General features: G+C 30.0%; 2 protein-coding genes across 2 annotated transcripts in view; both read right to left on the bottom strand.

Annotated features, from left to right (window-relative positions):
• Positions 1-16,469, bottom strand: part of LOC126892004 (uncharacterized) — a 502,972-nt gene that overhangs the window by 192,858 nt on the left and 293,645 nt on the right. The gene's annotated exons all lie outside the window — the stretch shown is intronic.
• Positions 1,909-15,666, bottom strand: LOC114330171 (translationally-controlled tumor protein homolog). The gene is made up of 3 exons (XM_028279490.2): positions 15,507-15,666; positions 15,131-15,389; positions 1,909-2,291 (listed from the first exon to the last, which is right to left on the bottom strand). Exons 1-3 carry the CDS (start codon positions 15,532-15,534, stop codon positions 2,060-2,062), a joined length of 519 nt encoding a protein of 172 aa, XP_028135291.1. The 5' UTR covers positions 15,535-15,666; the 3' UTR covers positions 1,909-2,059.

Below are 16,469 nucleotides of genomic sequence, written 5' to 3'. Positions count from 1 at the left end.
TAGTTACTCGTTCAAGCCATTTTAACTACAGCTTTTTCAAAAATAAGCACTTTGAACCAATGAAACTTACGGATCATATAAATATGACATAAGCAAAGTAACTTGTCAAGTGGTAATGATAAAATTTATTTGTGATGGTAATTATAGGGGGTGATTTTCGCAATTTTCTTTACCAAAAAATAAAAGGGACCAACAATATTTTGAACGTAACTCACTTACTTTTAATGTTATAAGTTTTTTTAAAAAACAAACCTTTTTTAAACACTTATTTGGAATTTGACGAAGAAGAACCTACTTTTCATTAGCTACAACTCTGCTTCTACAGACCTCATGCATACACCATTTTTTTTTTAAATTCTTTATAAGCTATATTTTTGCTAAGAATATTTTTTTCGCTAAAATACTTACTTTTTGAGTTATCTCCGAAAAACCGTCCAAAAACATGTTTTATTTTGTTAAACATGAACATATATTCACTCGCAAAGTATTGACTTAGTGAAAAAACTCTATAGAGCAAAAGTTGTTTAGAATTAGGCATTTTATCCAATTCCAGTCTTATTTTGAATGTATATTTTTCACCTTCGAGCCTCCATTTTACAAAAATGGAGGGGATATAGAATTGAAAACTTTTTCTTATATAATAATAGACAGTTTCAACTACCTATTCCCAAATTTTCATCCTTCCTTTATTTTTTTTGGCGTCAGATTGTTCTTTGATCGGGCTAGACGTGGTAGAAATGAAGTTGACACTATCACGCTGTTATTGCGATTTTCTAACAATATTGGCAAAGAAAATGGATTTGATTGAAGAGCTTTATAATATAAAAAAAAGTAAAGAAATAAAAGGAAACCTAATTAAAAAATTTATTTTTTGTTATTTACAGACTATGATTAAATTTATTTTCATATTTATTCGACTATTATGTATAATATATGTACCGGGTGGTGAATCATCAAACGGGACATAGCGACATAGGAAACTTAATGGAAAATTCTAAATTATTGAATTCCTGCTTCCCTAATAATTTTACATCAGAAGTCATAAGAAACTACAGCCAAACCCGCTTATTGGAATAGCCTTCGTACCAAGCAAAAGTATTCCTATAAGCGGGATATTCTAATAAACGATCATTAGTGGCTAGCAGCAACTTTTCGGTACCTCAAATTCGTTAAAGCGGGATATTCTTCTAACAGATATTCTAATAAGCAGGTTCAACTGTATTTGTAGAAAATTGAAATCTCTATTAAAAACGAATATTAGATTTGTTCTACAAATTAAACACATTCCAAAATTTTACAAAAATGTAATACATTTGCCAGAGTATTATTAGTCTAATCGTGAGAGATTGAACTCTAAAAATCATACGAACTTACGAACAAGCGGAATTTTACTGAGAATATCAATTTTTGCGACCTCAAAAAATGTTTGCCACTCCTACCCCCGGTCCTCCCCTTAAAGCATAAGAATTGTAAAAAATGGCAAAAATCACGGAATTTTTAGTTATTTATTGGTTTTAAAGAAACTGCTTTCATTTACGGCAAAATACAAAAATTGGATACGAAAGCTGCCCTTTTCACCTTTCAAAATGATATTGATTTTTGTCGATAGGACACTCTGATCAAAAGATATCGAATTTTTACCATCGAGTTGATACACATTTTATTTAAAAAATTGATTATGAGTGCGTAAATACGTATCAACTCGACGGTAAAAATTCGATATCTTTTGATAATAATGTCCTATTGACAAAAATCAAAATGTGTTTTAAAGCTGAAAGGGGCAGCTTTGGAGTGTAACTGATGAGTGAAGATCAATAAAACAAGATTTTCGATTCAGGCTGCTGGAGATAGATGCACTGGAATTATCTATGGGAGGCTTATGTTCAGCAGTGGATCAATAAAACAAAATTTTCATAGCAAAATCACTTTATTCTTAAGAGATATAAACACTCTCACAACATACATTTTATCACTTTATTAAATAATTGTTGGAAAACACTGTTAAAGTATTGTAGACGATCGGTATATATTAAATAACAATGTTAATAATTTAAAATGCCTAAAACTTCTCCTCGTCCAGTCCATGTTTGAAGAACATCATTACGGGCACGGATTGTCCGTCGATTTCTCTATATTCCATTAATCCTACCATACCGTCTATTTCCATCGATTCTCCTGTGAAGAATTGGAGTTCTTTAAACCTTCCTAGGATGTCTTTCATTACTTTGTTCATGTTGGATTTGAAAACGTCTACTTGGTCGGGTGATCTCTCTTGTAATTTTTCTACTAGTCTAAAAAAGAAAAAAAAACCAATGTATACTGTACATTATAAATCAAATCTGCAGTGGTATGATATGTCAATAAACATGCATTTAAGAGCATAGGCCCAAAATTTCAGGCCAATGCTTTTGAAATGCATTTATTTTTTTGAATCCTGAAAAAACTAATAACATTTTTGAAAAATTTAAATGCAGAATGGATGATTAAATTATTGCTGAGGTCCGAAAGTCCCTTAGAATAAACAAAAAGTTTTTTTTGAATAAGATATTTGAAATTAAAAATTATACTCAATTTTTTTCACCCCTGTAACTTATTAAAATAAACATATTTGTAACTTGTGAATCCTGAGAATAAAGCTTTTTTTCTATTCTATTCATTACAGAGGTTTTCAGGTGTTTTCAACCCTCGATAATAATGTCATCTTTGTGCGAGTGATATGGTTACTTCAGTCATGTGCCATTGTTCACACGCCAGCAAGTGATATGGTTGGTTCAGTCAGGTGCCGTTTAACAAAATGGCTCCCAGCAGAGTTCCATCCTCATTCATAGACAACGAATGTGTTAAAAAGCATTATGCCAAAGTTTTGTACCTATGCTCTTAATATAGATTTTGGAAAGTGAAAGTAAACAGTCAATGTAAATGTACATTTTCCCCATAATTTTCGGAACTTCGGGTACTAATCTGACCCCCATATGGGTCCTCATAATTTTCGGGTACTAATCTGACTGGTTTCAACATAACTATATCTGATATTTATCTAAAATTATCGGAACTGGATGCGAATAAGGGTCCTGGTCCTGATGGATTGCCTCCTAGCTTTTTCAAGAACTGTTGTTTTATATTATCCAGACCTCTTTTTTACACCTTTAATCTATCCTTAAATAAGGGTGAATTTCCAGAATGTTGGAAAAATAGTTTTTTAACACCCATTTATAAAGCGGGAGATAATTCATTGGTGAATAATTACAGGCCCATTAGTATAATTAGTGTAATACCAAAGATATTTGAATGTTTTGTATGTGACTATGTTAAAGCTTCACTTGAAAAACAACTAGTAGACCAACAATTTGGATTTCGGAATAGCAGATCAACCGAATGTAACACACTAGTATTTGTGGACTTCCGGAGAAAGGCATTGGAGAGGGGTTGTAGGGTACATGCACTATACACCGATTTCTCCAAGGCCTTTGATAGGGTCAACCATAATATTTTAATATTTAAACTTAAACAAATGGGTGCTAATGGCCCACTTCTTGAGTGGCTGAGAACATACTTGATTGACCGAGTTCAGATGGTGCGTATCAGGGATTTTGTTTCCAGTGAGTACCTCAGGGTTCACATTTGGGGCCCCTGTTATTTAACATATTCATCAATGATATACACCACTGCTTCCTACACAGTTAACCTCTGCTTTTTGCAGATGATCTAAAGTTCTATACAATTATCAATAATACAGAAGATTGTATTAATCTTCAACATGATCTTGATCGGTTGAGTGAGTGGTGTATGCGGAATGCCATGGCCCTGAATGAATCTAAGTGTCATGCTATTTCTTTTGGACGATCGAGAGACCCAATAGAATATAATTATAATATACAGAATATTCCTGTTGAATATTCCTGTTGACTGGGTTAATGAAATTCGTGATTTGGGAATTAATTTAGACTGTAAACTTTTATTTGAATCAAAATTTCAATCATTATACGTCAAAAATTTCCAAATCTTTACAAATGCTTGGTTTTATAAAAAGATACACTAGAGACTTTCAGAATATTGAAGCAATTAAATTACTATATTGTTCTTTAGTTAGACCTCATCTAGAGTATTGTTTATTTATTTATTTATTTATTTATTAACGGGATAAACCCAATACATACAAAATACAATAAAGCAGAGCTTTTGTCATAATAATGAAAATATAAAATTTAGATACATGTAAAACTACAACTATAAAACACAAACATAAAAAATAAAAAAGAATATAAATTATTTGTAAATGATGAAAACAACTGAATTAACTATAACAGTTAAATCTATTTAATTTTTTAAATTCAAAATTCAAGACGCCTGAGTTCTTGTTTAATAGAGGAAACTGAAGAACCAAACAGATCTATTACATGACTAAACTTGTTTCCATACAGGGCCAATCTACTAATTGGTGCATATTGACCATAATTTGTAGCATGTTGTTGTTCCCTGAATATTTGTGGATTTCGTGTCAATCTAGCAGGTATATTAAAGTATACAAGACTTATCAATTCTTCGGAGTTAATAACACCAGAGATACTTTTGCGAAGACAACAAATATCCAACATGACTCTTCTGCTTTCAAGAGTTTGTAAATTTAATCTCTTTAATATATTATCATGAGTATAATTTCTAACTGTTAAACCCATCTTAAAAGCTGCGAAACGTAAAAATTTGTTTTGAACCTTTTCAATATTTAGGATTTGATATGCATAACTAGGTGACCAGATAATAGAACCATATTCAATAATTGATCTCACGATACTGCAATATAAGATTTTTATTGTGTGAATTGACAAATCTTTTGATGAACGCAATACAAAACCCAACATCTTAAATGCTTTCGAAACAGTATGGTCAATGTGAGAGTAAAATGTTAATTTACAATCAAATATTATACCCAAATCCCAAATTTCGTTCACACGTGTGACAGGAGTATTATTAATAAAATATTGATGGTGAATAGGCGAATGGGATCTAGCAAAAGTTATTAAAAAGCATTTATTAATATTAAGTTCCATATCATTTCTACCACACCACTCATAAAAATCATTTACTTGTGACTGAAGCTGAAAAATGTTATCCTCATTAGTGACAGTCTTATATATTTTAACATCATCAGCAAACATTAAAAAGTTAACTTCCTTAAAAATAGAGTGAACATCATTCAAGAACAGATTAAATTTCTTGTGTTTGGTCTCCATCTTACAATATTTACATAACAAAAATCGAGACAGTCCAATACAAGTTCTTAAGGTACATAGCATATAAACTGGGTATACCTTTTGAGTTAAATCAGTTAAATTATTATCAAATTGAAACCCAATTGGGTATTCTCTCATTGCGTGACCGACGAGTAATTAAGGATGCAGGGATGCTCTATGGCACAATTAATTCAATAGTTTTGTGTCCTCAGCTACTTGAGCAGGTCGGTCTCCACGTACCTCTCTGTAGAACTCGGTTAAATCAAACATTCTATGTTCCTATCCATAGAACCAACTATGCATATAACAACTTTTTATCTCGAGCACTAAGATGGGCAAATATTCACCCTGATTTAGATTTCTTTGCACCGAAGTCTGAATTCATCTCTGGCCTCAGACGTATGTTTGTTTGAGTAGTTGTTGGATAGATAGTCATTAATGTGATATATAAATCTGATTTGTGTGATTAAGTTTGTGATATTTATATTTTATTGTATTATTTTTTTTTTATTTATTTATTTACGGGTTTCCCCAATTTAAAAAAAATATACATATATAAACAATAAGTAGAAGTAAAAGTAGTATTAGTAAAGTCCAGTAAAACAGTAAAAAACTAAAAATAAAATTAAATGAATTAAATGAAAGTGTGACAGCATAAAACTGTAGTAAGTACATTACAATAAAACTAAATTTAACATACACACAATCCACGTTATGCAGTGACAATACATAATAATATAATATAAACTGACATTAATCAACTAACTACAGACAATAAAAAATTAACACATTACATAATACAAAAGCATTATCCATGGCAAAAATTAACAAATCCACTGAAAATATAATATTAAATATTAAACATAAGTGCTGACGGGAAAAATTGATTTTAGTCGGTTTTTAAATACTCGACTGGAAGAAGAGAATAAATCGATGTCCAAATCATTCAGGCGACTTAAAGTTCTATCTATTGGTGAGTTAAGACCATAGTTAGTTGAATGATGAGGTACATGGAACAAGTTATTATTTCTCAGATTATGGTTTGGAATATTAAAGTTTATTAATTTTAATAAATCAGGACAATTGATTTCACTATTTAATAGTTTATAAATAAAAGCTAGATCATTTATAATTCTACTGTCTTTTAAGGAGTGCAAATTGAGATCACTACGGATGATGGTATAGTTGTGGTTTAGTTCAATAACATTATATCCCAATCTGTATGCTGCAAATCTTAAAAACTTATTTTGAACTCTCTCAAGACAAACAACATGAACATTATAAAATGGTGACCAGACAATAGAGGAGAATTCTAATATAGATATAACCAATGATGAGTAAACAGCCTTTATTGTATTAAGGGAAAGATCAGCACAACTGCGAAGTATATAACCCAGTACTTTTGAAGCCTTTGCTGTCACATAGTTAATGTGATCCACAAACGTTAAGTTTTCATCGAATATTACTCCCAAATCCTTTACTGTTTTAACATAAGAGAGCGCTTTACTGTCGATGACATATGATGATTGATATTTTTTTGCAACTTTGTGGAAGCTAATGAGATGACATTTATTAATGTTTAAAAAGAGTCTGTTTTTGTTACACCATTCAACTAAATTATTGAGATCGTTTTGAAGGAGACTACAATCTTCATGATCTTTGATAGATCTGTAAATCTTCAAATCATCAGCAAATAGCAAGTACTTAGAGTGATTAAAACATTCACCTATGTCGTTAATAAACAGATTGAACAGAAGGGGCGAGCAATGAGCACCTTGTGGAACTCCAGATTTTATTTGTATTGCATCTGACATAAAGGAACCCAGTTTGACCTTTTGTGTGCGACCTATTAAATAGCTATCAAACCACTTTAAAAGCTGATCGCTGAAACCATATGCCTTAAGTTTATGTAGCAGTAAGTAGTGGTCAATCCTATCAAAGGCTTTTGAAAAGTCTGTGTATACACAATCTACCTGACATTTTCTTTCCAGATCTCTGATACTAGATGTTTCATAAGATAGTAAGTTTGTAGTTGTGGATTTCTTGTGCATAAAGCCATGTTGATAATTATTTATTAATTGTTGACAAGTAAAACTAATATGGTTATAAATCAACTTATCAAGTAGTTTAGGAATGGTTGATTGTTTAGATATACCTCCGTAATTTTCTATATTTTCTCTTTCGCCAGATTTAAAAATTGGAATTAAATGGCTAGTTTTCCATTTATCAGGAAGAATGCCTAATTTCAATGATAAGTTATATAGAACAAACAATGGTTGAGTTAGACTGTAAGCACAGTTTTTCAAGAAAAAATCGGGAAGACCATCTGGTCCAGCTGTTACATTATTAGAAAGTTTTGACAAACCGTCAAAAATAACTTCCGCTGTCAAAGAATCACACTTTATAGATGAATAATTATTAAATGTGTCATGATAACTTACATCCAGGGAAGAAACATAAACTTCAGAGAAGTAAACAGCAAAAAGTTCACTTATCTGATCACCATTCACAGCTTTTTTTATCAGCTAGATACATATTATTAGGAACATCATAATATAGATTATTTTTTCGGCTAAAAAATCTCCAAAATGACCTGGGATCGGTATTAAAATTATTTTCAAGGTCTTTTTTGTAATTCACATAACATTCTTTAGATAAAATATTACATTGACTACGTAACTTTGAAAATTCTATGTAATAACAGCGATTGCCAGTATTCTTGTAATTTTTGTGAGCTATTTTCTTTTGGATGATTAAATTTCTCAACTCAGCATTGAACCACTTTGGGAAAGTTGATACCTTACTTTTCTTTTTGGGCACAAAAAGATTTAATGCCATACTCAGAATATGATAGAAATTGTGTACTGCAGTATTTATGTCATTTAAATTTAAATACTTGTGCCAATTGATAGGTCCCAAATAATTCTGTAAGCTAATATAATCAGCGTTTCTGAAATCATAGTAAAATTCTTGGCACAGTAAATTATTTGTAATGCCCGATATAGGTAAATCAAAGGTAAATCAAATTATTGTTTTATTATTACTATTTTATTGTATTTTAATTATTATTGACACATGTATTTTGTATATTGGACTTATAAACTTGTAATCTTATTGGGCAGTAGCCCGTTGAAAATAAATAAATAAACTTGCACCAATTTACAACAAAATTTGGCTATAGGTTCTACTTAGCCCCAACTTCAAAGTTGATCCTGTGCTGTAGAGGGTGATTTACCCTGGGGGATGCCACCTCCTCTCAGGGGCAAAGTTTTTTTTTATTAAAAATAACACTGGAAATGAATATATTAACCAATTTTTGTCCTGTATATTTTTTTTCTGAAAGTCATATATTTTTCGACTTATTCACAAGTGAAAATATAACAAACACGTTTTCAAATAGTTTTTTTGCGAATTACATACCTACTCAAAAAGTATGGATTTTATATAAAAAAAAAGAATGTGTGTACTTTGTACGCACGTAAGAAGCAGTGTTGCCAATCGTATTTCTCTAGATTATCCGATGATCGCTCGAAAAATATCCGATTTGTCACGAAAAGGTACGCTAGGTCCAAAATTATTCTTGTATTAAAATCAATGTTGCCAATGTTATTCTTTTAGTCCCCTTAACAACCACCAAATAACAAAATCCGTTGTTCGTACGCCAATCAGTTGATAGTAATCAATTATCATTATGGTAATTAACATAATTAATTGATTAATTATTTATTAATTATCAATTAAAGTAACAATTATTAACATAATTGATTAATTAATCAATTAATCTCATAATTGTAATCAATTATGTTTTCAGTAACCCAATCAAAGTTGACATTGACAGTAATTAAATATTTGATAATGATCAGTTGATTCCATTTCTGATTAGCGTTCGAACAACCGGCCCTTTAATCTGCTGGATTCTGTGTTTCACAGTTTAAAAAATTTCGTTTATAGATGAAAATCTCGTATCCTAGCTGATTACCTAATTCATGTATGTAAATACTATTTACTTATTATTATTATATTATTCGTATTTTGTATTATCGTAAGTGTTAAATTCTAAATAAATAAAAAATAAAAAAATATAAAAAAAAAAATTTTTAAGAAACGCTTTTCTTTAGTTACGGGTGACTAAAATTAAAAATATTATTAAAAAATCAACTAAAAAGCAAAAAATGAAAAAATCGAAAAAATCTAACACACTCGTCAAAGAAAAGCGTGGCGCGTCTTTATCGAATAAACGGTTTTCGCCCCACGCTTTTCTTTAACGAATGTGTTAGATTTTTCGATTTTTTAATTTTTTGCTTTTTAGTTGATTTTTTATAATATTTTTAATTTTAGTCACTCGTAACTAAAGAAACGCGTTTCTTAAAAAATTTTTTTTTCATATTTTTTAATTTTTTACTTTTTAGTCTTACACTTTTCAAACGTTAAAATATATCGTCATGTTTCTTAAAATATGTATAAAACATATGATGTACAAACATGAAAAGTAGTCGGAATCGGCAAAAATATTGAAACTTTATTGTTTATTTATGAAGCATAACGTAAACAATTAACGTAAAAAGTGAAATTATGTACATATAGTTCATATCATTAGCTACAATCCGTAAAAATTTCAAGTTTTTACATTGTAAAAACAAGACAATTTAAGCATTTTCCATTGAAATGGTTCTTTTTATTTAAACAATTAATAACCATAAAAAAAATTTTTATTTACTATTCATGTATTGTTCCCGCGAATGCCTATGTCTGCAAATTTTTATTCATTTGCATTGGAGAAAAGGCAGTCAAATTAACGTCCAAAGATTTCACGCAAACTATTAAAATAAATAAAAGCGTTTAATAAATAAATCTAAATATTTCATTATTTGGATCGTTATATTTATTATAATTATTTAAGTAAAAAAAACACCTTTAAATATTATTTTATTAAAACGTAATAACTACCTAAAACTATGTACTAGAAAAGTAAATAATAAATAAATCAATACAAAAAACTACAGCTACATTAATAGCATAGGCGCAAAATTTCTGGTCAATGCTTTTAAAATGCATCATTTTTTTCGAGTCCTGAGAAAGCTAATAAGTAGTATTTAAAAATTTAAACGCAGAATGAAATATTACATTATTACCGAGGGCCGAAAATCCCTGAAGATAATTTTTATTATAATAAGTTACAGGGGTGAAAGGAAAAGAGAATATTGAGTGTGATTTTTAATTTCAAATATCTCATTCAAAAGAATCATTTTGTTTATTCTAATGGACTTTCGGCTCTCGGTAATAATGTAATCTTTCATTCTGCGTTCAAATTTTTCAAAAATATTTATTAGTTTTCTCAGGATTCGAAAAAAATGAATACGTTTAAAGATTATTTCAAACAGACGTTTACTTAAGCACTGCACTACATAAAATGAAAATAAAACTAAATCGTGCTAGACCAGGACGCATCTGTAAAAATATTAGTACATTTGGACGTTGAGAGGTGACTCAAATTTTTTTGGAGAAATTGCTTGAAAATAAATCAAATAATAATATTTGAGTTATCCTCCCTCTCAAAAAGGTCCGGAACATTGTTTAAATAATCAAAATGTCAAAAAATTAAGGAAAAATTCGATTTTTTTCTTGGTTTTTTGATTATAACTTTAAAAGTATTCATTTCCGAGAAAAGTTGTAATGAGATAAAAGTTGCGTAATTAAATTTCCTACAATATAGAATTGGTTAAAAATTTAAGAAATAGTCACCCTTGTTGAAAAATAGCAAAAATTGTGAAAAAAACATACAAAAACAAGTATTCGCATTTTGCGTTTTTCAACCATTTACGCTACACTTAGGACCTTCATATTTCACCCTGAAAAATTTTATACTACAGTAAAACAATATTGTAAATTTCATTAAGATCGGTTCGATAGAATTTGCAAAATAAATTTTCCAATCCAGCTTTCGTAAAAAAAATTCATTTTTTCAAAATGTTACAGGACTGAAAATAAAACAGATAGCAAGTTGAAAATTTTTTTGCATATAGAAGTGTACTGTACCTGTCATTTTCAATTTCGCAAAATTAAAATCGCTTAACACCACGGCGTCAGGAAATTTTTTAAATAAACATTAATTATTGGTGCTACGCGCAGGACAGCGGATAGGTTGCTCTGATTGGGCATTCCAATGACCTTTGATAATGATTGATACATTTTAATTTTTATGACATTTCGATATAAATAAATAAATTTGTTTATTGCAAAATAAAAACTTATACTCTATCCTTTGAAATAGCACTTTTATTAGCAAAAACTTTCTTTGTTCATATATTTTAATTTAAATAATAAAAGTTTATTATTTTTAAACATATGCAATTGTTTAAACAATATTTCACAAACAATAATAAAATTAGTTTGATTTTTGTGGAATTAAAAAATTAAAATACAACAAAATATAGAGTAAGAAAATAATATATTAGATAAAGATTGGAACAAATTTTGGTGGAAATCAACCTGTGTGAATCGAACACCGCTGTCCTGCGCGTAGCACCAAGAATTATTGTTTATTTCAAAAATTTTCTGACGCCGTGGTAATTAATCGATTTTAATTTTGATAATTGCAAATGAATGGTACAGTACACTTCTATAAGCAAAAAAAAAATTCAACTTGCTATCTGCTTTATTTTCAGTCCTGTAACATTTTGAATAAATGAATTTTTTTTGCGAAAGCTGTATTGCAAAATTTATTTTGCAAAATCTATTGAACCGATCTTAATGAAATTTACAGTATTATTTTACTGTATCATAAAGATTTTCTGGGTGAAATATGAAGGTTCTAAGTGTAGCATAAATGGTTGAAAAACGTAAAATTCGAATACTTGTTTTTGTATGGTTTTTTCGCAATTATTGCTATTTTGTAACTAGGGTGACTATTTTATAAATTTTTAACCAATTTTATATTATAGTAAATTGAATTACGCAACTTATATGTCAGTACAACTTTTCTCGGAAATGAATACTGTTAAAGTTATAATCAAAAAACGAAGAAAAAAATCGAATTTTTCCTTCAATTCTTGACATTTTGATTATTTAAACAATGTTCCGGACCTTTTTGAGAGGGAGGATAACTCAAATATTATTATTTGATTTATTTTCAAGCAATTTCTGCAAAAAAATTTGAGTCACCTCTCAACGTCCATCTCAAAACAGATCCGCCCTGGACTATGCGTGAATTAGCTTTCATAAGTTTAAAGACTAAAAACTAAAAACTCATAAATACCATCGGAGGGCAGACGGTTTCTGAAATTTGAATTGGATTAGTATGCCTTAAGTGGAGGCACTTGTGCATTTAAATTCTAAACAAAAGAATTGGCACATGTCCCTTTTGTCAAAAGATGAAAAGTATCGTATGTCGGATGTCACTAACATTCATCCAGTATTAAAATTTGGGTGGAACCAAAGAAAATTAATGTGTTGTTGGTGTTGGCAATATATGGATGAGAAAGATTTAGTAGATGGTAGATACACTGAAAAATATACGCAAATATCCTATTTATTTAAAGGTACGAAGAAGATACGACAACTCTTAAAAAGGTACGCAAATCGGATAATTATCCGCCGATTGGCAACACTGGTAAGAAGTTATACTTCTATTATATGATTTCAACGAAATCTATATACAGTGGAACCTCGATAAGTCGGCCTCCGATAACCCGGAAATCTGGCTAACCCGGACCGATTTTCATCAGAAAAAACATTTTTTCACTGAGTTTGACTGAGTTTTTTAGCAAGAAATGAACAATACTGTATACAACTGTACGTAATTTAGATGTACTATGCATATGTATTTCATGTTTTGCAATTATGATGGGGTTTACTTGTAAGTACACCGTATTTTATTAATAATTTTTACCATATTCTCCGGCTAACCCGGATTTTCTATAACCCGGATAGGCAGCGGTCCCGATTAATCCGACTTATCGAGGTTCCACTGTACTTTAAACAGTTTCTCTACTACTTTCCAAAAATTTTTATTAAAACAATACCAAAAATTAAAAAAATAAAAGAATAAAACACACAAACACATTGAAAAAGCCACAAAGAAATATGCTTAATGGCAATGAATGATTTTATCCTGAGTGAAGACCTTGACCTATATAATATGAAAAAGAGTACTATGCTACATAAACTGTGATACCCTTATTTATTGTTTTAACGTGTATTTGTTTTATTGTATTGTATAAATTATTGTATGTTCTTATTGCCTTGTATTGACCAACTGTGCATTTATAATTAGCATCATTGCTGTAAATGTGCAGTATAAATAAATAAATAAAATACGAAATTGCCACCTTCAATGAGTTGTAGCTCAGGTTTGTATTAGGCTTATAATAAAAATAAAAAAGGGAATATCTTTGATTTTTTATGAGCTTCATTTTATCCATTAACAGTTTTTTTGATAAAATGTAGTTTTTGAGTAATTGGTGAAAAATCTATTGGAAACATAAGAAGAATTGATTGATTGACATAAGTATTGATTTTCCAAAGAAACTATAGAATATTTTTGCTTAGAATAAATGTTTCTACCAATTCATGAGATTATTTTCAATGTGAAGCTTCTAACCCCCCCCCATTTGGGTTAGATTCCACCCCAAGGTAAAAGCACAGATTCGGAATAGGGTAGATTTTGACGTTAAGGGTAAATAGAGGTTAATTACAAAATTTCATGCACTAAAATACCTAAACATCTAGGTACAGTATAACCATATCAGTAAACTTGGTTGTTGTTTTTGAAACTGTGATAATTCTTGAGATAAAACAGGTAACTGTATTGGGACCGTGCAAGTTCGGCAAAGCGACCTCTATTTCTACGCTCTGTACCTTTATTCGCACTTTTAATTATATTGGCCAATTATATTAGTCCTGGTTGCTGGATAATTGTCAAGACCATAGTCCAAAAAAATAATAAGAAAAAAATAAGATGCAGGTTATGTTTAGCAAACGTAAACAATTGTATGTAGTAAATAAAATCCGTTATTAAAATGCAGTATTGCAAGCAAAATACAATTAATTAAATTTACCTTTATATAATAATTGCATATCATATCAATATTGTGGAGCAATATATAATTTTTCTAAGTCAATGACAGAAGGTATGAAATATACGTCAATTTGACAATTTCAATTGACAATATGAATTATTTAAGATAGTTGCAATATTTCTCCGCGACTCGCGCACGGTCGTTTCTCGTTTCCCTTTCCAAGCACTTGCACACCGCGAATACTGAACACTTGTTTATAGTATGCAGTAATCACTTTTAACTTGTTGATAACTAAATGTTACTTCTAGAAGATTACATTCCATTAATAAGAACTCTCTAGTGATTAAAAACTAATAAAATAAATAATCTATTAATGATAACTTCAGTGCCATCATGATGGTTTCATTAAGATGAAGCACAAGTGTCATCAGTAATACTAAATGAACGACCAAATGTTACAAATGCATTCTCTCTAAAGTGTATTAACTTCATGAATAACCAATAAGTGGAATCGAATAACTTCATGAAAACATGTATAATGTATTGAAAAATACATTAACAATTGAATGAAAACATATTGTAAAATTGATGAACTCTGTCAGAAAAATTAGAAAAAAACATCCTGTGGGATGCATAAACAAAAATATTTGTAAAATTACATGGAAAATGGGTATAAAAACCGGTATAAGGTTGAAATATGTGTCTAGAAAATTGAAAGATTGGCTACAAAATGTTGAAAAAGATTGTAATAAACGTAGACAATGTTTTTAGCCTTTTAAAGTAAGTTAAATATCCAAATTATGTACACAATTATGGAAATAAACAAATTTTGACAGCTACGTCAATTTTACAATATCCAATATTATTATTGAAAATACTCACTTTTTCATATATTCCTTGAGATATGCGGTGTAAGATTTCTTGTCTCCAAAGGCGTATGTTTCACATAATCTGTGATTGAGTACTATATCAACACCAGATTCTACACCAGCTTCAGTACCTTCATCGGCTTCTTCGGCAGAAGGGTTAGCTCCATCGAGTTGGATGTCTCCTTGTTTACGTTGGATGAGCTTTCCATAGACTTCGTAGATTACTTCATCCACTAACTTCATTTTGTAGGTATCGGAAAACATCTCGTCCCCTAAAACACAAACGTCAAAATGATAATCTGCTGTAAAGTTTTATACGGAAAGTATATGTAAAAAACCAAAAATAAATGGTTAGAAGGTTACTCCATTGTGTTGGGAATAATAGTTACCTGTGAAAATGTCTTTGTAGATTCTCATTTTTGTGGATTATTCGGATTTTGGTGTCAATAAGACCTTCTGCCTTGAGAGCGCAGAAAAAAAGAACCTTTCAACTTCAACTCATAACTCAGCTGTCAAAAGTCATGATTTGACGTTTTCGATACGATTGTGCTGCCACCATTGACATATTGTAGATTTCTGTTGTCACAATGTAGATTTCTGTAAAATCTGCTAGTTCAAAATCATTCAAAATAAAGCAAAAAAATAATTTTATTAGGTAATCATCATTTTTAATAATTTAATTTTTTTAGCACTTTTTTTATTTTTGTATGTTAACGATAAAAACTAAAAATTAATTATTTTTAATTATTAAGTTAAACTAGAGACTGTAGCAAAAACTTATTGTTAAAATACTTTGTTTATTTTTGCAAAACAATCATGAATTTTTTAAAATAAATAGAAACACAGATTATTCTTTTTGAACTTTTGGTATTAATTAATTTTACTTCGGTTGTTTACAAAACAATAAACATACAGTAGTAGAGGCGGCTCTAGCCTATGTAGCGCCCGTGTGCAGTCGATGCTCTGGCGCCCTTTGGTAGACGCGCAGTCAAAATGGAATAGTCGAATAGGTACCTACCTATTCATAGTACTACTACATAGGGTATTAGGTACACTTATATTGTAAACAAAAATCCGGATGTAATAATAGTCCAATATTAAATAATGTCGGGAGCCAATAGGTATTCACGGCGTCAGAACAACCTATCTAAAAGAGCCCCTGCAGACTTTTTATCGGCAGATAGTTTGCCTTCAAACTAATTTGTCGGCCAAATATCGGCCGACAGTTGAATCAGTGTGAGCTAACTAGAACTTGCGCACACACGACAATTGTTTATCGGTCGATAGTTCAATTCTCTCCTAGTTTTGGTATCCAATACTTGTGCAGTGCGAATATTTTTTGAATATTTTGC

The sequence above is a fragment of the Diabrotica virgifera genome, chromosome 9 (genome assembly GCF_917563875.1).
Source record: "Diabrotica virgifera virgifera chromosome 9, PGI_DIABVI_V3a".
Taxonomy (NCBI): Eukaryota; Metazoa; Arthropoda; class Insecta; order Coleoptera; family Chrysomelidae; genus Diabrotica; species Diabrotica virgifera.
The sequence above is the reverse complement of the archived record's forward strand: the minus strand, read 5'-3'. Positions and strand labels throughout refer to the sequence as shown.